This window comes from Zingiber officinale, chromosome 6B, assembly GCF_018446385.1.
Source record: "Zingiber officinale cultivar Zhangliang chromosome 6B, Zo_v1.1, whole genome shotgun sequence".
Taxonomy (NCBI): Eukaryota; Viridiplantae; Streptophyta; class Magnoliopsida; order Zingiberales; family Zingiberaceae; genus Zingiber; species Zingiber officinale.
This window is the reverse complement of record NC_055996.1, coordinates 112,617,065-112,640,209: the sequence shown is the minus strand read 5'-3', so window position 1 is coordinate 112,640,209 and position 23,145 is coordinate 112,617,065. Positions and strand designations below refer to the sequence as shown.

Below are 23,145 nucleotides of genomic sequence, written 5' to 3'. Positions count from 1 at the left end.
ATTACAGTGACATTTCATTGAGTATAGATTCTAAAATATGTCAAAGAAAGACAAACCTGAACAATAAAATAGGTTCTAAGGAGGGATCCCAAAAAAACAAACCTATTATGATAACTTTTCATTGCATATATATAATTGTGTAGTTGAAGAGTAGGAGCTTGAAAATCCAATAGTTCTTAAAAAAAAAACTTAAATATTAATAGTATTCATGTATCATTATCAAAAAAAAATAATACAAAAGTAACTTATTTAAAGTGTATTCGTGACGCACTTTTAAAGGTAAAGTCATCAATAATAAGATCATATTCAATATTTTCTAAAATATTCTTTTTCAATGCATAAAATTATCAATCAATTTAGCATATCTTAAGTCATTGTGGTCCGTAAATCAGATTTTATTAATTTTAATTTTGAAAAACTTCTTTGGCAAATACCACTGTCACAAGTATTGTCAATAGTATTCTATAAGCAATCATCACATTTGAAAACATATCCATTATTTAAAAAAAAATATAATATTTGAATGGAAGACCATTTTTTATTTATTTTATAATATTCACTTGGTAACATTACATGTGTAACGACCCGGCCCCTCGGCCCCTTGGGCGGCCCAACTGGCGGCCCATTTGGCGACCCCTTATGTCGTCGACCGACGACCCTCGGCCATGCCGTTACTCACTAGGTCTTCCCACCCCTGGCCAGTGGATTTTTTCCTTCCCTAGGATTCGAACTCTAGACCTCCAGGCTAAGTACTAGAGTTTATGAATCCTGATAGCCAAGTGAGCGCACTTGGCTACTAGGATTCATAAACTCTAGTATTTAGCTTGGAGGTCTAGAGTTCGAATCCTGGGGAAGGCAAAAATCCACTGGCCAGGGGTGAAAATTCCTAGTGAGTAACGGCACGACCGAGGGTCGTCAGTCGACGACATAAAGGGTCGCCAGTTGGGCCACCAAATGAGCCACCTAAGGGGCCGCCAAATGGGCCGTCAGTTGGGCCGCCCAAGGGGCCGAGTCGTTACAATAAAAGACACCTTTTTATTGTAACGACCCGGCCCCTTGGCCCCTTGGGCGGCCTAACTAGCGGCCCCTTGGGCGGCCTAACTAGCGGCCCCTTGGGCGGCCTAACTAGCGGCCCCTTATGTCGTTGACCGACGATTCTCGGCCGTACCGTTACTCACTAGGTCTTCCCACCCCTGGCCAGTGGATTTTTGCCTTCCCCAGGATTCGAACTCTAGACCTCCAGGCTAAGTACTAGAGTTTATGAATCCTGGTAGCCAAGTGAGCGTGTCGTTACTCACTAGGTCTTCCCACCCCCTGGCCAGTGGATTTTTACCTTCCTTAGGATTCGAACTCTAGACCTCCGGGCTAAGTACTAGAGTTTATGAATCCTGATAGCCAAGTGCGCTCACTTGGCTACCAGATTCATAAACTCTAGTACTTAGCCTGGAGGTCTAGAGTTCGAATCCTGGGGAAGGCAAAAATCCACTGGCCAAGGGTGGGAAGACCTAGTGACTAACGGCACGGCCGAGGATCGTCGGTCGACGACATAAGGGGCCGCCAGTTGGGTCGCCCAAGGGGCCGAGGGGCCGTGTCGTTACAACATGCAAAATTTGTAGTTCTGAAAATATATATTTTACATCAATATAAGAAGTGTCACCATTTCTTAAAGTATTTTCAAGATTCACATAAGAACTTGTCAATTCATCATCATCTAATGAAATTAATTTTGCAACATCATATAAGAACCCAAATATAGATTGAAGAGTCCCCTCGGATGGGTCTAGTCGCTAGTGCATGAGGTATTGCTACCATGAGGTCTGGGGTTCAAATATCGACAAAGCTGAGGTAAAAGCCTCCCTTATGTGCTAGCCACTATTTCAAAGTCCAGTAGTCGCCCATGATTTACCTCCTCCGTGTTGGCCCTGGGACGGGTTGGCAGGGGTGTTGGGGCCGAGCGTATTCATCTTTTGCCACCAAATATAGATTGAAGATATTATAATTGTTCAAACCTACTCTTCAATTGCCCAAGAGCAATATCGATCATTAAGATAAAATAATTTATTTGAAAAGATTCTTTCAGTGATTGATTTTCCCTTTTAGTATTAGCAATCTCATCAAAATGTCTCTTTCTACAAATTTTACATTTTGTAGGAAATACAGGCTCAATTTCCATATCAGATGCTATTTTTTTTTACATCAACCATAGCAGAAGCAAAACCATTTTCTCTATATTTTTCAAAAAAGGAAATAAGACCAGATAATTATTTTACAGTAACATCAAGACATATATCCTCTGACTATAATTTTTTACTAAGTTAATTTTATTTTATGCAAAATATCATGGCAAATAATAAGGCTTAATATAAATTCAAAACTTGAAAATTCACTAGATGCTAAAGTTTTAACATCTCTACTTAATTTGTCATCTTCACTTATTTCTGCTAATTTGAACAAAGCTTCTCTGATTTGGGAAGCTTGAAATAGTATTACTTTGACTGTTTCAATATGACTTTCACATCTTATAGTTGACAATGATTTTAAAGTTAATTTATCAATTATTCAAGCAAAATATTCTATCTTTTTATTGAATTAGAGAACATAGTATACATACATTGACATGCTCCAAAAAATGATTTTACTTTAATACAAGAATTTGTTATATCACAAATAACTAAGGTAAGAGAATGAGAACTACATGACATGAAAATGCTCTAGGATTATTGTTAAGCAATCTTCTTTGCACACCTTGATTTTTGCCTTTCATATTAGATTAGTTAATTATCAATATCAAGTCCTAAAGATTGTAAAACAACTTGTAATTCATCGAAAAGACCTAAACCAGTTGTATCATCTACATTTATAAATTCTAAGAAGTACTTTTCTATTTTAATTGGAGTCTCTAAAACATCTACACATCTTAATATGAGAGTCATTTGTTCTTTATGACTTGCATCCAGTGTACAATCAAGAATTATTGAAAAATATTTTACCTCTTTTATTTTTTAAATTATTGCATTCTTGACTTTAGAAGCTATAAGTGACATTAACTCGCTTTGAATTTTACGACTAAGATAATGATAATTAATCTTTTTATTTTGAATGAGTTGAAAATGTTCTTGCATTATTGGATTAAAATATGCATTCATTTCAAGTAGACCAAAAAAATTACCATCATCATTTTGTTATGTGTACCACGAAATGCCAAATTGAGTATAGCAAGACATTTGACAACAACAACTATTTTTAGCATAACATGTTTCCAATGTTTTGTGTCCTTTTTAATTCGTTCTTGTATTTCCTTATCGATTGTCAATGTTTTCTTTAATCTCATTTGTAGTTCAATAAAAGTTCTCAGATAGTGAGGTGTTCAACACTATTTTAATATTATTTAAGTTTGTCACATAAATGTTTCCAGTCATTAACTCCTTCTCTTGCTAAATTACTTTTAGTGTATTACTTTAAACAACTTACAACAAATACAAAATAATTTGTCCAACTCCTTTGAATATCCTAACCATTTTCGATCACAAGTCTTACTATTTGATAACATTTGAATATAGAAAGTATGAGAAAAGTATCACAATTCTTTATCTAAAGGAAACTTGAGAATATCTTCTCTTTTAGGACCTCTTTCCACTAGAATCTTTCATTTTTGTATCAAGATTATCCCAAAGTCTTGGATCAAATATGTTCATATCATATCTAGATGTCGAACATCGATATTCATTTGTACACTCATCATCACAACAATTTCAATACCTTTAGTTTTGTCAATTTCAATTTCATCCAAATAATTAAGAATTATATTATTTTCATTCTCATTCTCTACAAATTTCTTATTCTCATCACTTTCGTTTCTCATAAGTTCTTCATTTTCATTTTCATTTTTTCCAACAAAATCTTCATTTGCATATGATTTATTACTTAAAATATGAACTAAGTTTTCCGTTGTGTTATGTGGTTCTTTACTAAAATATTTATTTAGTGAACCTTTTAAGCTTTGGGCTATCTCCTCTTTTTTTTTTTTTTTTTTAAATCTTTTTTGATATCCAGAGAGTTGCTTCATGATGATAAATAATTATGAACAATGAGCAATAAACAAAGAACAATAAAACCTTATATGGAGAATTTTTCTTCGATTCAAATTCACTTATATAAGACCTTATACGAATATCCTGTAAGTTTATAAAAAAAAATACAATAATTCAATTGTTTAGGAGTTGAGACCTTATTCGTACAATTAAAGACACAACTACATTAATCTAACTAACTAAATGACATGAAAACTTAGTTAATCTACTTATTTTATTTACTATCCAAAAGAATCCATCTGAACAGAATAAACAGAATAAACAACTGGAAGCCAAGGTTTTTTTAGAGTAAACCAATAAAAAAATTCTTGTATCTCACATAAAAAAAATCATAAGATGAAAAAAAAAATCAATAGATACTTTGATCAAACTATTGACTTGAACAGAATAAGAAAGTTCTGTATATTGGTCTCCTAAATTTCACATATTGTCAACCATGTCAAGCTGTTGAGTTGACTTCTAGATATTGATTTAGTCGGGAGATGTGTTCGACCATAATTCCAATTCAATGAGTTTGACAAAGTTCTAAAGTAGAATTCCAACTTCTTGTATTTAACAAATTGTTACTATCTGCTTGTTGTTCTTAATCAGGAGCTTACTGAGTCTGACCAACTACAATATTTAATTTATAACAATAATAAGAAAAAGTATCTGCATGTGATAATAACAACAATTTCTATTCGACTTGAAAAAAATAGAAATTTTAAAAAAATATAAGTACCAAAGAAAAAGTAGAAATAATCTATAATGAGAATAATTTCGAAGAATCAAATTTAAAAGTACAAGTTGAAACTTTGATAAAATCCAAATACATGAGGGGGGGGGGGATCCTAATTAACTAGGTGAAGAGTCAAGATTTGATCGCGGTTGTCTTAATTGATAAAAGCTGACGGGAGGAGTAGTCGTTGAGGTTGCCGACGTGGTAGGCCCTGGCGATATGGGCAGTCCTCTCAATGGTGAGGTTAAGGCACTGGAGACGCCGAGGTCGATGAGGATGGTGGTCGAAGAGAATCGCCGCGAGGGTGAGAGTCGAGAGAGCTAGGACTTTGGAGTTCAGAGACTGCTTCGGCGATGATAAACGCGAGGGTGAGGAAAAGATGATTTTAGGAAAAAAAAAACGATATATATAATGGACCCTGGGCAGGAATTCTAATGAGATACCACTCTGTTCCTTTACACATTGTAAATAAATATAAATCACTTCCCTAATACCTTTAGGTCCTTTTATTTTTATCAAATTTATTCTCTAATTAAGGAGTTCAAAATTTCGGATAATTAAAAAAAAATTACAAAACGTGGTCGGCAGGATTCGAACCTGCGCGGGCAAAGCCCACATGATTTCTAGTCATGCCCGATAACCACTCCGGCACGACCACAGGAACGTTATAGGATTCGTTATAAATTTAATTATTTATATATTATTTTTGGGCTAGTGAGTTTTGACCCAAGGACTCTTACCGCTTGGTAAAATCCGATCCGACCAGTCTCCGCCCGTCTTGTAACAAGCTCGGCGGCGACGCCAAACCGCCTTCTTCATCTGCTCTCCTCGCTCCGCCGGCCGTCAGCCGCCTTCCACTGCACTATTTCGGGAATTCTTCTGCTTCCCTCTGTCCTGCAAGATTATACTTGTGACCTTCTGGTTCCTCTCTGTTTCTCTTCCTCCTCCCTTCTACTTCTTGGTCCCCGAAGCAGCTTAGGGTTCGAGCTATTCCAGCTAATGGATCCGGAGATGCTTCGGTTGTTCTTGAGAAAACCAACACCATCCACCGGTGACAACGATGGTGGTGGTGCTTCTGGAAATAGAGGCGTCGTGGAGGAAACACTCTCTCTTCTCCGAAATCTTGAATCGATTCTAAGGTCACTGATCTCTACTTGTGGCGGGTGCGAGACCCGCCTATGGCTCTGCAACACCATCTCTTCCTTCCACTCCATCGACCGGCAAGACCATCTCTCTCTGTTCCTTGAACTCTTGAGGTTCGAACGGTCCAAGCTGGACGTGGCTTCTAGGATTCTGCAGATGATCTTTGAGAAGCGGCCACGGGTCGTAGGGCATATCCTCGCAAAGAAATGCTACCTGTTGGAGAAGTTCTTCCAAGGTAATTGCTGATTGTTTCATTTCACTTTTCCTATGTCTTTAGTCTCAATTAGCAGACAACTCTCGATGCTTTATACTTGTGTCTCTAATACAATGTCAGACTGCACTCTTGTTTTCTTGTCATACCAGCTACAAATTTTTTTGATTCTAAATTTATGCTTGAAATGCTTATTCGTTATGTAATTAACAATTCTAGTGTGCAAACTTTAATCTCAATGTTTATTGCTGATAATACTTAGCCATGATGAATCTGATCTTTGAATTTATCCAGTATCAAACATGTGTTTTTACCTTTGACGTGCAGGAAATGGCAGGCGCATATTACTATGGTTTGATCACTTCGCTGGCGTGGGTGAATCAGGTCATAGAAAAGGAGCTAGGGCATTATCTCTATACGCTTTCGCAAATAGGGATGTTTGCTGGGAGGAGCTTGAGTGGAAGGGAAAGCATGGACAATCACCTGCAGTTGTTGCCACTAAGCCCCATTACTTCCAGGATCTGGACATTCTGCAAACTATACAGAATTTTCTTGACTACGTTCCTGATTTTTGGTCCTCTGATGAACTTGCAGAGTCAGTTAAAGATGGTGAGATTCTGAAAATCGATACAGCATATTTTATTGATCGATTTTCTGAAATGATGTATGTAGAAGAACTAGAAGAGATATGGGAAATCATAGAAGAATTTATATTAAAGGAGGAATTTTCTTCACTTTCCCAGAGCCTTCTAATTCTGTTGGATCAAGAAAGTCTCCTCTTTTTCTTGAAGATCATTGGAGAGCGTATTAGTTTAAATGCCCAGTTCCAAGATTATGCAAAACCCTCTTGTTGGCTCGAGATCCTTTTGTCAGCATGCAGTGACCAGATATGCAGTGACCAGATATCTCTCAATGAATTTGTACTATTAAATGCCGTTATTGCTAACAGCAGACAACTTCTACGCCTAGTATCTGATGAAGAACACGAAGAAGAAAAAGGGAAGATAGCTGAGCTTTTGAAAACCAAAGTAAGCCTTAGTGATGCAGAGCACTGGGCTTTCATTATAGAATGCAAAAACATGAAGCTGCAGGAAGCTACAAAATTTGCTGGGCTTCTGTCTTGGGTTCTTTACTATTGCTTATCAGAGGAGTGCATGGTGGCACATTCATGGGAAACTTTATTCAATGCTAATGGGATAACCTTCCGTAAGGCTGATGACTACTCTTTTGTACATGTTGATGGGTCTGAAGAAGGGTGTGATTCAGATAGTGACGTTGAAAGTGGGTCTAGCATTGGTAAAAGAAAGAAGAAGACGGACAAGAAGAAGAGGAAAAAACATCATTTTGGTGATGACAATTTAGATGAGACAATTGGCATGGGAACAACAGAGCAAACTAAAAATTCAGGAAGCAGATGGTTTCTTTCAACAGATGGCTCTTCCTGTGCATGGAACACTGTATGTTTATTCATCATTTTTTTTTGTATGCGTTCGTAGTTGTTATGTGTGCTTTTATCATCCATGACAAGATGCCTTGTAGCTAGATGCTGATATAGGATTCAATAATTATATTCAAAACCTTGCACAAAATTCACATTTATAGGGCCATGCTTAATATTTTTTGTTTTGAACATGTAACACAGGCTGATTTACCTGAGCATCTCGGTAGACATTGCTTTAAAACCTGGATGAAGTGGATCTACTCAAAGGATTAATCTTCCTAAGTGGTAAGAAAATACATCCATGTTTGATTACAAATGTTGATGCAGCATTCATCCTTCTCTGTTCAACCTTTGCAGATTCATACTTTTCCCTTTTTAGGATAGCTGTTAAAGGAAAGAGATTATTCTCTTATTCATTTTGGTTTGGTTTCTTTTAAAATCATCTTATTTTATTTCTCGAGCTACCTTAGATGGTTTTTGGTTCACCTTTAATACCCTCTCAAACTAAAGATGCTAGAAAATCACGGATTAGATGACACACCAGGCCCGATTTCATATACACAAACTTCGGGATGTTAAGTCATGTCCATGGATTCCAGAGTGGTTTGCATTGGACAATCCACATGGTCACCAAATAGTTTGCATGCCTTAACTAGATGATGAGAAGGAAGACAAAAAATACCATACATGGCAAAATCTACCTCACAAAATGCAGATTGCAAGTCGTTATGCAAAGGAAGAGGCCAACAAGACGATGTGAAAGAAGATTAAGAGGGAGATTGATGCCAATCTCTCGATGAAGATTAGATGAGGATTGATAGTGATTTTGATGCCAAGTAAACTAACTTTGGCAAGAAAATATTATCTTGACAAATGATCCTTTTGTTATAGAAGAGATAATCTGAAAATGGTAATTAATATAAATGGGGAATGCATAGATGGCATGGTATCAAGGTCGATTGAAAAAAAATGATTGGCTAGCTAACATCGAACCTGGGTCTGCTGGCCCGATCATACAAAAGTTTTTCATCAGTCATTAGGGTAAATCAGGAAACGCTCGTGGCGGACGGCCTATAAGCCCAATATCCCATGATTGTGTGTCCCATTTGAAGAAAAAATCTCTGCAAATGCATAGGAATTGAACCACGAGTGCAGAGTGCTTGGTTGATAATTTAGCATCCTTTCACTGCACCGTATCAAGGTTGATTGAAAAAAAAATGATAAACCTAAATAAATGCAAAGCTACAGGACTAATTATTATCGTAGTTTCTGAAACAACTCTATTTTTCCAGTGCAATTCTCAGACAGCATGAGTTCAAAGCGCCAAAGGTATCCATGGTTAATTTTGCAGTACAATTTGCCAAGGTGAATCAAAGGTATCCATGGTTAATTTTGTTTTCTTTTCAACTAAATGATCGTGCTGATCTCACTTGGCATTTACAGTTTCTGTTTTCTGGCTAATGTGGCCCTTTCGAAGTGTGCCAGTAGTTGATGACAGCTCCATCCTCAAGGCAACGTTAAGTTTTCCATGTAACTTGACCTTTCTTATGCTAATCGCGACTTAACTTTGATACATCTGTAGATGCAATGCGGCAACGTTATCAAATGACAATTTTTTGAAGGGATGCACTTTAAGTTTCTTAAGGATTGAAAGGACTATTAGAATACAGTGTAGCTTTGCCATTTTAGGTGTCAAACATGAGGGATAGCGTTGAGCTTTTTTTTTTCACTTTTTTTTGACATTTCCAAATATATTTCTAGATTTTTATGAATCCAATTAATTATCTGATGCAGACTAGGCATTAAAAAAAATAGTATTCATATACTACCCTTTAATTTTAAAAGGTTATATTTAGTTAACTCTCTTTTTGGTAAATTATAAGCACTTGGCTCGTAATCTACACGATGGACCATTGATATAAACCTGAATGAATCAAATTGAGCAATTAATTTAAATTTTTGGGGAATTTTAATTAACCTTTTATAATTTATTTTTTTATAAGATGTCAACGATATCGAAATAACCTCTAAATTTATAAACTTATCATTTGGCGCATAACTTATTCACCCAGAAACTTTTAGCTGATCTAGCATTTCACTCGTAATTTTTTTAATTTTATATTAATCTCCTAAAATTTTATCTGATGCAATTAACATTATTTTATTTGGACATATTTATAGAGAAGGCTTGGCAGGGTAAAAATGTAATAATAATAATAATAAAGACGGTCGTTTTAAATAAATCAGCTGCTCTGTAATATTGCACAAAAAATGGTATATATATGCATTTTGCCCCTTGTTGGATTTAAATTGCTGGTCCTGTTCTCGGTTAACGATCACTTCTCTCGTTACTAGTCAGCCGTTTTCGTGATTTTGATCGCTATGGATGAGGACGACGCAATCGTTCTAGGGACTAAGGTAGGATCTTCTGGATCATTTTTTATGGTCTAGAGAATGTCACTCGTAGTATTTATGGCTGGATCGTGATCGCGATCCGGCCGCAAATGGTTACGATCCTTTCTTGGATTTACCGTCCCCATCAGGTTATAATTTTTGTTCAGAACGAACGACCGGAGACCGCCCGAAGGATACCCTTGCTCGGCACCCAGTAACTTGACCATTTACCACCACCGGAGGCCTCCGGCCGCCTGCTTCGAACAAAAACTATAATATGATAGGGACGATGAATCCAGAAAGATATCACAATAATTTATGACCGGATCGTGACCACCATCTCATCGCAAATACGAATGACACATCCCTTGGACCACAAAAAAGTGGTCCAGGAGATCTGTGTTGCACGGGACCGGACTTAAGAAATGCATCCTGGTCCTGTTCTGATGTTATTAATTTCCTAGGGTTCGGTGGAATCGTGTGTTTGCAATCCTGGTTGCGCTCGTCTACTTGCTAGTAGGCGTGTCATCAAAATTTGGTCTCGCGTTTCCTGTTTTCCGATTAGCATCATCTTTGTATAATTTTTTTGCCCTCATGTGTTCTTGGTTCGATTTCTACTCATACAACAAGGAACAATATATAATATATAATAATATTAATCAATTTGACGGCATAACATCGGAAATATATATATATATGTGTGTATTAGTGTATGTGTGATCATAGATATATTTGATCTAGTTAATCCCAGATCAACCTTCTTCTATGTCGGCCTCTGTTTTCTGTCCATCCTGACTTTGCATCTTGACCAGCCTCGAAGATTCATCCTCACTTCTATTTGTTTTGGCGAGGATATTGCCCGGCTTTCCAGCCTTGCGCTTCTTTACCATCCGCGCCCAACCTAAAAGCCCCTCTTGCACATGCTCATAGAATATAGCTTTTTTGAAGTAACTCCCCATCTTTAACACAAACAAAAGTATCACGGCTGTTAAAAATCTACTAGATTAAGGGTTTCAAGTGTATAGTTGTACCTGAGTGACAATAGCATAGAGAGGCAGTGTGCTGTAGCTGCAGAGAAGTTGAATGATGACCCTACATGAAAAATCCATCTGGATTTAGAGACAAAAACAAGAGCAATCGTGTGTGAATAAAAAAAAAAGGTAGATAATTCAACCTACCCGATTATAAGTCTGGGGACTATAAAACCAACTTGATCCAAGATGCATGAATTGAAACCATATGTGGTCTGCATGACAACATCAATCTGTTAGTTTGCCGTCTTTTTGATGCGTTAAGTGGACTGTTATATAGGTTGCTTACAAAGATCCAGAAGAAAAATGCGATTTCAAAGGCATTTTGAAACAGGATGAAGTGTATCATGTACAGGACAATTCGTGGGCGGTGGAACCAAAAGTGATCGTTGGAGGGTTGAACAACCAAATCTCCTTGGATTGCAGAATGTTTTTCAGCAACATCATGAGCCAACTGGGTAATTACATGCTCCAGTTTAGTGCCAATAGCAAGCAGAAGCTGCAGAAGTACAAAAAAAAAGAAGTTAAGATTACTAGGTGCTAAGGAATAGCGAGTTTCCTGACACTCGACTACTGGTCATGTACAAATGGCTCTGACTGAAAAACATGGAAAATGTTTTCCAGAAAAATATGTTCTGTGAAACAAATGGACCTAAGATGCCAACCATGGACTATGGCAAATGTACGTAAACTACAAGTTATGTGAAAGAAATACTTACAATAAGAGGAATGAATGATATCCAAAAATATGTGTGCCAACCTGCACAAGAAAAACAAGTTGGTTTAGTCCAATTTGTGAATGCATAAGATCAGTCGAAGGAACCCTGAATAATGGAGAAATCAAAATGGGCATACATTGACAGCCTACCACTTTTTAGTAGCTTAGCTTGTTCTTCACAGAGGACAGAGTAGGAGCTCAAAGATGCCCATATACATTCATTTTAGTGAATTAAAAAGATATATATATACATTGTAGAGATTGCCAACTTTGTAAAAAATTTGGCCAATTTCTAATTCCATCTTATTTATACCTTAGAGTTTTGTGCTGCAAATATTCTAAGGAAAATTCCTACATAAATTTGCACAATCTTGAAAATTGTATCTAAACCTACTAAAAATACAAAAGAAAACTTTCACTTCTAAAGAAAAGGTTCTAGGCAGTATCTTACCGTTAATATTCAGCAACAAGAAAATGATCACAAACACCCAGAGATACCAGCTGAAAAGAATGAGAAATATAAGGACCCAATAGTAGAAGAAGTCTAAAATTATTGTTTAAAATGATAAGTTCCATGAATTGGTTGTGTGTCAAACATAACTTTATGATTTCAATTACCTTATACCAACAACTTTCTTAAAATCAGCTTCGAGTGTCCTAATCATATACTTGTGGAAATCAAACTTTGGATTGGCTTTGCAATGAGTCTAAAAATGGAAGAGGATTCCAAGATTAAATAGAAAAGGCTTGTAGTTCCAAAATCAGTTTGGCTCAACTATAAAAATTTAAATCCACGATTAACACTTTTAATGTGAACATTATGCATCAAAAAAAGAAATGACTATGGACTTCAAGAATATTGCTTACCATGATGAAACCCAATCTCATGGTGGTGTAATCAGATTTTGTCACCGACCCATAGAACTGTTTGACAAATGAGTGCTGAAAAAGGAAAAAGGAGTATTGTTTTCAACATATCTTCCAGTCAGCTGATTGATGAATGCTAGAGCTTTATGGCACAAGATATTATATGCATAGTTAAGGTATACAAAAGAGAAGGAAGATTGCCACTGCAACAATGGCCAACTAAATGGAGTCATACTGCCATTCTCAAATGTAAAAAATATCTTCCTAAGAAATTGATAGTAACTTAAAATGAAAAAAAAAACCTCATGTATAATAATGAATAATAATAATAAGTTAACATCTTATTATGATTCATGCAAAAATTTGATTCACATATCTGAGGTCAATGCTAGTTTCTTAGATGAATCGTAGAATCTCCTCCAATTTATTCTGAGGTTAATGATAGTTTCTTAGATGAATCACAGAATTGCCTCAAGTTAATTCTGATAGTATGACTTCCAATTGTTGGTAAAAGATCCTAAAAGCTCCAAGCACTCAGAAGAGACAAAATGTTGAAGACCTAAGATGAAATCTACATTGAGTTTTCAGAAAAAAAGAAAGTATCATTTCAGATCTAAGATGAAATCTACACCATGTTTTCAGAACAAAGAAAGTGTCATCTCAGATCCTCTGATTTGAATCCCCAATGTTCGAAGTTCAACAAAAAAATATATGTGTATCATTTAGCTAGAAAGAAATATATAATGAGTTCTAAGTAAGGAATACATGACAAATACACAGTTCAATATAAAGTATGTCCCCAGGAATGATCATAACTTACCAACCAACTTATGATCACTGAGACTGCACCAATACCCTTGAAGCGATCTCTGATGAATTGAAATTGATCCACATGCATGACCTTTTCTGAAGCTACACCTACAGATGATAAGATTAGTAACTATTAAGCTTTGAGAAACAGACGAAGAGAAGTCTTGCATTCTACTTGTTTTAGATCCTTAAGATGGATGCCATATTAAGTCGGTATCAAGCTGAAGGTCCCAAAAATACCATATTCTTGGATTTCTTCCTGGATAGATCCCTCCCAATGTTTCCATTGATGAATCTGATAAAAAAAAAAGTGGGTGGTTAGAGCTAGAGATCCTTCATGTAATCTCTTTTGTGAATAATTTATTAACTAAGAAGCAAATTAATGGAATTTTATACCCTTGCTCCTCCTAAAAGCATAGTCAGGGCACTAAAAGTGACATGAGTAATTGCCAGTACAAAAATAAAGATATGAAGTTGATGTATCGCCTCAAGAGACAACAATGGAACTTTTCCCTGCATAGAAAGAACCAGGAAAATCATGAAGATATTATTAGTGCGTACTGCATGAGGATAAGGATTAAGGATAAAAAGGAAGGGGATGTCCAACTATAAATCAACTTTGACATCAACATACTTCATTAGAAAGAATTAACAGAATGGAGATTATGAAAAAAACTTCCTTTTTCAAAGAAAAAGACTCACTAAAATAACATCATTTCAATAGGATATGAATGATACTAAAGAAGTTCATCGAAATAAAAAAGCCTTTGCTAGAATATTAATATTACCAAAGAAGTGACTCGTCTACTTCAATTAAATTATATGTGCATGCATCATAACATGAAATTCTCTGAGAACAGGAAGTGAGTGTATAAAAGAAGAAAAACTTTTTCTGAAGATCACAGATTTAAATGGACCGACAAGAAAGTGAATTTTTGCAAAGAAATAGTCAAAACATTGATCAGTCTTTCATGAAATGGGAGAACCTGGAATAAGGAGAATTCTTGTTAAGAACAAGTAACAATTCCGATAGAAACACGATTGCATAGAAAAAAACATGGAGTTGAAACGGAGAAACCTTTCTCAAGCAATGGTCTGACCCCGATTCATCGCCGGAGAGCAGCCTTCGACGGCCTCCAAAGTCGCCAGCAGAAAATACAGTCTGGAAGTGGGAAGTACCATGGCTGTCGGAGGAGTCCTCCATCTCGCAGGGAAGCATGCGGTGGTTCCATTCTTCGGGGATGCATATCTTTTGGATCGCACCTTGAAGCACCGTGAGCAAAAGAGAAATGAACCCCAGAAGCATCAATTCTGCCTCCTCCAAAAAAACCCAACTTTCTGTTTTCAAGAAGGACAACACACAAAATACCAACCGATCTGGGGAGAAAGGAGGAAAAGGCAGCGAAAAAGCACCTTCTTTAACCTTCTGGAGGGCATCGAAGAGCGGCTTCTGGTTCTTCCTCTTGAGAACCTGAAACAACATTGTCAAATTACACAATGAAGAGTTCGCGAGAAAAAGAAAAGGAGAGACTAAAAAAAAAAAAAGCGACCTTTCCGAGGTGGTGGAGGAGACGCTCTACAATGAGCGAAACGAGGACGATAACGAAGCAAACAGAGGCCACAATCCAAGTAGGAGTGCGCTCAAGCTTGACGTCGCCCGACGCGGCTTCTCCAGTTTCACCGGCCTCCGCCATTGCTACTGCGCCAGAGGTCGGTCTCTCATTCAATCAAGCTCCAGGGCAAGAAAAATCAGACGAGCGAGGAATCGGGTGGTCAAAATCTCCGCCTTCAATCGCGTTGGAAAACAACAGGTGCTTAGAAAATGTTTAGTTAGTGCAATTTCTTTCTTCGTTAAACTTTTTTTTTAGAAAATATAATTAAAAAAATAAAACGAAAAGCATTTTAAAAAACTTTGCATTAATACAATACATATTTATGATATTTTGATTCTAATATTTTTATGATAAATTATGTATATATGTTAATTATTTTTAAGTCATAAATTTTAAAAAAACTTTATGTTAATAGCTTGAAACTCATATTTTTAAACATATATAGACTTCGAGCTATTCAGAACGATAAACTTGACTTATCATAGAGATAGTGATATAGCCAAAAATTTTAATTATAGGTCAAGTCAAAATTCAATAAATTAAAAAAATTAAGATCATAGCGGAGGAGGCAGGGAAGGAGGAGATGGCGGGAAAACGCTTTGTTAAAAAATTTAACATTATTATTTTACTTAATTTATTATTAACATAATATTTTAGAAATATAATCATTATGATTATCTTTTTTCAACCATTTAGAAACAAATAGCAAAAGAAATTTTATAAAAGTTCAAACTTTACATTTTACTTCATACAATAATTTTTAAAAGTTATATTCACAATTATGATGCATCAACAATTCTAAAATTGAATTATCCAATTTTAAAACTCAAAAATACTTTAAAAAATATAAGCAATTTTTTTTTGAAAATTCCAAACATTAGTATAAATCGATTTTCACACTCTAAAAATCTAAATTTCAAATTCAAGCAACTGAAAATTAACTTAAATTTAAAAATTTTGACCTTAAATATTACTATAACTCAATTTTCACACTCCAAAAGTTTAAAATTAAAATTTAAGTAATTAAAAATAAATTTAAATTTAAAAATTTCGACTTTAGCCATTGGTTCTAATTGAAACAAGGATGGATCACCAAAATCTATCTATAACTCAAAGTCAAAAGATCATTATAAATACAAATATAAATATAAAAGAGAAAATTTATAAAAATATATATAATTAAAAAGTAAAGAATATAAAAGAAATCACAAAAAACACTCAAGAAATTTAAGAGCACCACAACGCTTAAAAACAAATGTAAACATCTTATAAAACAAGTTGTTAAATATATTATTTATGGAATAAATACAAGATCGTATTTTAGAAATCAAGTTAATTTCTTTTTTCTTTTATGTCACAAAATTATAGTAATGCAGAAAGAATTAATCAATTTGAAAGAAATCAAATATGAAAATTAATCCATATAACTTAAAATATTTTAACAATTAATACAAAATCAATATTTCAAAATACAATAATGAAGGTAATTAAGATAATATAAAATAAAATAAAATTAGTAACTAAACACTTTAGCCCAAGAAAAAGACTTGATTATGTTGAAACACATACATAGTAAACATGTTAATAATCAATACATATGTTTTTAGCATTTGCTACATGTAAATTGATTAAAGTCTACCAAATAGATATGAAATTTATATTTTAAAATGACTATAATAAAAATAAAATATATGTCAGCCAAATCCTACATATTGTAATATATAGAATACCCTAAAAATGTATAAACTCAAGAAAGCTCAATATAACTTGAAAAAAGTATATATGCTTTATCAATTACTTAGTATCTAAGAAATTTAAAAGAGTCTAATAAATGAAAATAAAGTAGTAATAATAACAATAATAATAACGACAACATTAATAATAAAATTTTATCTTTTTTTTCTTTCCTAAACAAAATAACTTTGACACATTTACTACACCAATTGATTTGCCACTCTAACTGTCAATACCAATGTCAAATTTGTTTCGACATAGTAGAAGCATATAATAGATTATAAATTCGAAATGAATTAAGTTCTCGATATACCTCAATCGACATTGTCATAAACTCCGGAAATTATGAACAACTCGTAGTCAGGATAATAGTCACCAGTTTCAAACTATTACCACTATTCCACAACGTCTCAACTCTCGGCCCGATAATCTTCGATTGCGAACGATCTACTTCTCCAAAAGCGATCAACAACCTCGCAATCAATAGCAACCTCTCTTCCACAATTTTTCCACACTTACCTCGCTTTAACACCCCAAGACCCTTTATATTCTCATGCATATTGTGGGGATAATGGGGATGATGAAGTATAGATAATGAGCTATGATCCCATGATCCACCTTTGCATGTTATAATGGAGATGATGAAGTATAGATAATGGGTCATGATCCCATGATCCCATGATCTCATGATCCACCACCTTTGCATGTTAATATGCCCCAACGTGGACAAATACCAACATCTCCCACTTGTACACGAGGACTTGTCACTGTCGTCATTACTCACAACTCATGCGATCCATCATATCATCCTATTGGGCTTACAGGGTTGGACGTCATACGACTAGCGAGTTCAACTGCAAACAAAAACTTCTCTAGGCACCTGTAGTCACTGTTAATATCAAAATATAAAAACTCGTTGTACTCCATATCGAATACTAATTATATCCATCGATCTACTTTCCTCAGTGAAAGTAATTCCAGATTTTGCTCGTTTGTATCATTATTATGTTCATCCCTACATAGATGATTATAAAAGATCAATAAGTGATTACAAGATAATGATGCAATGTCAATTGGTCTTCCTTTACCTAAACTTGAATCTATCAGTCTCAGCCTAACTACTTTATTAGATTTGTCCCTCAGACCTCAATTTATCTTCTGATTCATCGGTAAACAGACTAAAGTAACAAACTCTAAATTGGGACCTTAAGAAACAGCCAAAAGTAATAAGGGTACATGAAATCCCACTTTAAAGATGTCGGGTCTCACACAGTAGGGCTCGAGGATATCATGTTTATGTCTCAAGTAATGTAGCTCCCACTATCCCTAGTCAAACTATCACACATGGTATGAAACACGTGTCACAATGTTATTCCCTCATCTTTTAAAGGGTATATATATATTAGATTTCTCTAACACTGTGTAGGTATATGACTCAGTCTACACATAAGACTTTACCCATAGATCTCACTACAAGAAAACATACCTTCAGAAACAGATTTTTAAAACGAAAATAAAATCTGTTTTAAATTTTAATAAATTATAAACGGATTTACTACAGAATTATTAATCCGTTTCGTTTTAAAAAATAATAATATATAAAAATATTTTTAAAATGGAATTTAAAATAAATTAAAAACAAAATTTATAAATTAATTTTTATGAACAAAAATAAATATGGATTAGTAATGAAATTTGGTACCAAATTCTATTGGTTTATAAATCTGTTTTAAAATATTTTAAACAGAAATAAAATCGGTTTATAATTTATATAATTGAAGAAAGAAATTATTAAGTAATTATAAATCTATTTTATTTTAATTAATCAAAAACCCAAACCCTATTCTAATATAAAAGTTTGCGTTTTTTCTCCCAAATCCTTCACGGCTGCCAGCGCGACTTTCTTCTTCGACTGCACGATTTCTTCTTCGACTGCACGATTTCTTCTCCGGCTCCACGTGATCTTCTTCTTCGGTCCCAAATCAAGCACAACTCTAAGGCAGGCATGACTCTGACTTAAGGGGCAAGCAATCTTCTTCTCTAGTCCCAAATCACGCACGACTCTAAGGCACACAACGCTCCGGCTTAAGGCGCACACGATCTTCTTCTCCAGAGTTATTTCCACGATCCATCGAACAAGCTCAAGTTCAGGTAATCCTAATCTTCTTCTCCATCCTTCTCCGTCCTAGAATGTGCAGCACTAGTTGCGTTGTACTCATGCGATCGAGGTCATTCGCATGACCTAATCGCGCGGTGGGTGTCGCGCGCGACGCCAATCGCTCGCACGAAATAATTGCAAGGTGGTTGTGCCTAGCCATTGCCGCAACCACCACATTGGTTGTAGCCTTGGTTATCTTGGTTGATGCCTTTCCACTGCCGTAGCCTTGGTCTCGTTGTCATTGCACACTTTTTTTCTACATGTGTTGCACGCTTTGTTTGCCCCGTATGCAAGATTAAACTCTACTGTTTTTTTTATTTACTGTTTTATTTAATAAAATTATTTTTTCAACCAGATATTATTATTGCAATGTTTTATTATTATTGTTTTCTTTGTGCATATAAGTTGTTGTCCGATTGAAGCAGTAACAAAACTTGATTGTCTAGGTTCCTGTCTAGCTTAATTACTACCAATTAGTCTTTTAATGTAATATATGTTTTTAGAGAATGATTAGCTCTAGCTTATTTTGTTTATGAAGAATGTTTGTATGTTTTTTTAAAATGTAGGAAATATGTCTACAAATCATAATTGGATGTGGCATCAAAATATCTTCATCGTGAGTTTATTGATGAGGTAGACTGGGGATATGAGGTTGATGGAGGTGACAGCAAGGTCAGGGACGTCAGCAGATAAAGTCTCAGCTTACACTTGCTTGGTCGAGGATAACCCCATTGCAAATATGAGGGCATTCGATTCCCTTTTGTGTGAGTTATTCTGCTTTCCTTTCATCACATTCACACTGTTCAAAGTTAAATTCATTATTTAAAAGATCATACTTTAGTTTATGGACGTTTGAATTATGTGTATGGTCTAGCTTAACTTTCGTAACATTATTTGCTATCTTATTTTTTTACAAGTATTAATATGTATAGTATCTTCATGGTAATCATTTACTTGACAACTGAACGTCATGAGCTTAATCAACACTCATAGTCACCTGTAGCCAAGAAATCTCTTACTATAATTGATTTATTATCACCACAAGTAAGCTTCTAAGTGGTTAACTTTCTTTAAATTGTTTTCAAGGCCTGGGAATCCTTCAAGTATGTACCTTGGATTACTAATTGAAAATGAAGAGTGCAGGAATTTGATTTTTCTCATTGGTGTATGATTCATCAACTATTTGTTTTTTGGGGAATGGTAAATATATATAGATGAATTTAAAGAGGCTATACATGCACTAGATGCCTACAAAACGGTAGAAGTCTGCACTTTGAGGAACATTCTCTCAACATTAGGCTCACATCCCTCAAGACGACATTGGTTATGAGTTTGCCATATGAGAAAAATCATACAACTGATCACTAAGTAACATGCCTTTGTCACTCATCCTTTGCCACAGATTTGCCTACAGAAAGCTCGAAATAGACTTGCCATCTTATGGATCTCAGATCTGATACTGATCCATCCGCAAATCCTGCTCCACAGATCTAATATGTCCTTTGCCACGGATTCATCAGCTATTTGTATTCATATGAAGAGTGCATTAAATGTTCCTCTCAACTTATAGCAACCTTGGATTAAATTTAAATGTTTCTCATTAGAGATTTGTTTACTTGATTGGAAGAAGAGGGAACTTTTGTTTACCATATGTTAATGATTTGGGAAGTTTTAGAGATGTATGAAAGGCATGACTATAGTTGAGAGGTGAACGGAGCCTATGGGGGAAGCAATGTGGATATAATAAAATATTCAAGAAATTAGAGGTGTTCTGAGATCCGAGTGTATATTCATAACAAACATGACAACAAAAAAAAGGAAATGTAGTTTACTAGGAAAGGCACAAGAAGCATAGTTCATTGGGTTGGTACTAGTATCAATATGAGTGGCAAAAATTTATGCTCACCCTTATTGGAAAGGAATGATAGAATTGATAAAGTACATTTGGTATTCAAATTGTTGTGATCACCTGCCCAAAATTATGTCTCAAATCACAGTTGAACTTGGATTCACAATATTCATTCTAGATTCTTTGTCTCTATGTCATTCTTTTTTGCGGTTGCTGCTAATTCACCTTTTCCCCTTCTCACTTTATATTATTTTATCTCCTCCACATGATTGACACACAAAATCAAAGGATGAGTTACTTCACAAAATCAAAGGATGAGTTACTTGAAAAATATCTTACTTCGGCTAGTTCTTAATGCCATTGGCTAAGGAAAGCTTTTCCTCAATCAATCCTATCAAAACTGTATGGATTGTGGCATAATAATGCTTACCTATGTCTTGATTGGCAATTGGAATGATATGTTTTGCGCAGTCTGATACTAATTGACAATTAAAACCATTCATAGGGTATTATTATTATTATTATTATTATTATTATTATTAAGATATATATTGTGATTGTTAGTACTACAATCATATTCTTAGGTAGAAATTGCAATCATAATTCATAACAACCAATATCGTTGATTGTAGCAAAATATTGAATCAGATGATCTGGTGAAAATATTGATACTATTTTCAATATTATTAGTACTATTGAGGTATCTATTTTGCTATTAATATTATATCCTAAGGTTGAGATTGAAATACGACAACCATGATGGTTGGCCTTTTCTGCAAAATTTCTATCAGATGATTTGGTAAAAGTCTTTGTACTAGTTCCAACTGTTTATGAGTTTGCAGCTCTTGGATCCAATAAATGACTAATTTGCTCTCTCACTGTTGAAGCATGTGATTTGATGCATTCTATACCAATTGTTTGTGCCTAATACCATTCAAGAGCCTTACTCTTATGTACTTTTGGTACTGAAATAACTAAAAAATTTCTTCATTGAGTTGCAGCTATAGTGACATCGAAGGAAGGGAAATGCTATGCATTTACTAGCTTTGAAGCACTGAAGGAGTTGTTCCTTTTAAGGTAAGATGTCTTCCCTAAATGCATTTCTTTCTATTGTTTCATCCTCATGTTTCCATTAATTGGATTTGTGAGCATATACCCTCGATTTATGTTAATATTATAAAGACCAGCTCTAGTTTGCAGATAGACCAGATACCACATTATTCCAATAATTTAAGCATATGATAAATTTATTAAATATTTGACATTTAGATATAAATTTAATGTATCTCATTTGTTCTATTTTATATTAACATATATTATGTATAATTGTAGAAAAAAGATTTGGGATGAATTTGAGGTGTTTGAATGAATGCATAAAAGAAAACAAGGTATTGGAGAGTTTGTGGATAACAAATCGGCATGAGTTAGTGTAAGTCAACATAATTAATTATTCATAAATTTTTTATTATCTTATATTAATTCTTACTTGTTTGTTTTCATATTTGTTAAATTAATATAAGTTATTGTAATATGGACAGGAACAATATAAAGAGAGACAGGATGTTGATGATCAGTCTACTCAGTCTTCATTAAATCTCAAGTTATGGTGTGATGTGGTGGACGACCCATGCAAGGGGAAGGTGTACGGATTTGGATGCAATCAACACTTTAGAAGATCATTTAATGGAAGTTCCAATGAAATGTGCTCCAAGAACAAGGAATTATCTCAAGAAATTGAAGACATGCATACTACTAGCAAAAGGATGGAGGAAGAAATTACTGAAAGCAAAAATAAATTAGAACTCATTGTCAAAGAAAATAGACAGATGGAAGAACAACTAATCCAGGAAGGTAGACAAAGAGAAAAAAAATCTAAAGGGGATGGTTCGTAAAATGATTCAAGAGGTGGAATATACAAATCATTTATATCCAAGAAGATCTGGTCCCCGTGAGCGTCGTGACAAGTGAAATAAAGATTAAATTACTTTATCTTTGATTAATGGTTAAATGTATTTAGATGATGTGAATATTTATATATTTCAATATTAATTCTACGATACTTTTGCATTAAAATTAATTATTTTAAATATTTTTAATGTGTTTGAAATGTGTGAGTGTTAAAAGTATTATGTAGATGAGAAATATAAAAATATAATATAATATAAATTTAGTAATAAATTTAAAAATGATTATATACGGATTTATAAATAAAATTATAAACGGATTTATAAACAGATTAAAATTATATTTGATATGTTATTTGAGACAGATTAATTACGGATTTAAAACAAAATTTAAGACAGAATTTATATACGAATTTATAAATAGAATTATAAATAGATTTATAAACAGATTAAAATTATATTT

The 23,145-nt window shown here is 34.5% G+C and overlaps 2 protein-coding genes, 1 long non-coding RNA gene and 1 other non-coding gene across 8 annotated transcripts; 2 read left to right on the top strand and 2 right to left on the bottom strand.

Annotated features, from left to right (window-relative positions):
• Positions 1-5,385: 5,385 nt before the first annotated feature.
• Positions 5,386-5,467, bottom strand: TRNAS-AGA. Its single transcript has one exon. It is a non-coding gene; the product is annotated as a tRNA-Ser (tRNA).
• Positions 5,468-5,561: 94 nt separating this feature from the next.
• On the top strand, positions 5,562-9,248 carry LOC121988956. Of its 4 annotated transcripts, none has more exons than XM_042542696.1 (5): positions 5,562-6,187; positions 6,491-7,620; positions 7,806-7,889; positions 8,897-8,980; positions 9,048-9,248. In XM_042542696.1, the coding sequence occupies exons 1-3, from the start codon at positions 5,809-5,811 to the stop codon at positions 7,875-7,877; spliced, it is 1,581 nt and encodes a 526-aa protein (XP_042398630.1). In that variant the 5' UTR covers positions 5,562-5,808; the 3' UTR covers positions 7,878-7,889; positions 8,897-8,980; positions 9,048-9,248. The 4 variants fall into 4 exon arrangements, with proteins under 4 accessions (XP_042398630.1, XP_042398629.1, XP_042398627.1 ...); XM_042542695.1 differs by having other exon boundaries at positions 5,563-6,187; positions 8,909-8,969; XM_042542693.1 differs by having other exon boundaries at positions 5,563-6,187; positions 8,909-8,980.
• Positions 9,249-10,673: 1,425 nt separating this feature from the next.
• LOC121990544 (MLO-like protein 1) lies at positions 10,674-15,209 on the bottom strand. Its single transcript, XM_042544661.1, has 14 exons — positions 14,975-15,209; positions 14,838-14,895; positions 14,503-14,735; positions 13,821-13,937; positions 13,665-13,719; positions 13,435-13,532; positions 12,615-12,689; positions 12,366-12,454; positions 12,199-12,248; positions 11,749-11,789; positions 11,319-11,528; positions 11,177-11,244; positions 11,030-11,090; positions 10,674-10,957 (listed from the first exon to the last, which is right to left on the bottom strand). The coding sequence occupies exons 1-14, from the start codon at positions 15,116-15,118 to the stop codon at positions 10,751-10,753; spliced, it is 1,506 nt and encodes a 501-aa protein (XP_042400595.1). The 5' UTR covers positions 15,119-15,209; the 3' UTR covers positions 10,674-10,750.
• A 3,447-nt stretch (positions 15,210-18,656) lies between these two features.
• Positions 18,657-22,819, top strand: LOC121988955. 2 transcript variants are annotated; one of them, XR_006114137.1, is made up of 5 exons: positions 18,657-18,922; positions 19,567-19,693; positions 21,780-21,855; positions 22,111-22,207; positions 22,317-22,819. It is a non-coding gene; the product is annotated as an uncharacterized LOC121988955 (long non-coding RNA). The 2 variants fall into 2 exon arrangements; XR_006114136.1 differs by having other exon boundaries at positions 19,496-19,693.
• The last annotated feature ends 326 nt before the right edge of the window (positions 22,820-23,145 follow it).

What these genes read in the sequence shown, in the direction of transcription:
- LOC121988956 (XM_042542696.1), top strand. Translation starts at nt 5,809, where the DNA reads ATGGATCCGGAGATGCTTCGGTTGTTCTTGAGAAAACCAACACCATCC. An exon ending in GTTGGAGAAGTTCTTCCAAG is followed by an intron (nt 6,188 to 6,490) that starts GTAATTGCTGAT and finishes TTTGACGTGCAG; the next exon opens with GAAATGGCAGGCGCATATTA. An exon ending in CTTCCTGTGCATGGAACACT is followed by an intron (nt 7,621 to 7,805) that starts GTATGTTTATTC and finishes CATGTAACACAG; the next exon opens with GCTGATTTACCTGAGCATCT.
- LOC121990544 (XM_042544661.1), bottom strand. Translation starts at nt 15,118, where the DNA reads ATGGCGGAGGCCGGTGAAACTGGAGAAGCCGCGTCGGGCGACGTCAAG. An exon ending in AAGAAAGTTGTTGGTATAAG is followed by an intron (nt 12,249 to 12,365) that starts GTAATTGAAATC and finishes CATTCTTTTCAG; the next exon opens with CTGGTATCTCTGGGTGTTTG. An exon ending in GTCCCCAGACTTATAATCGG is followed by an intron (nt 11,091 to 11,176) that starts GTAGGTTGAATT and finishes TTTTTCATGTAG; the next exon opens with GGTCATCATTCAACTTCTCT.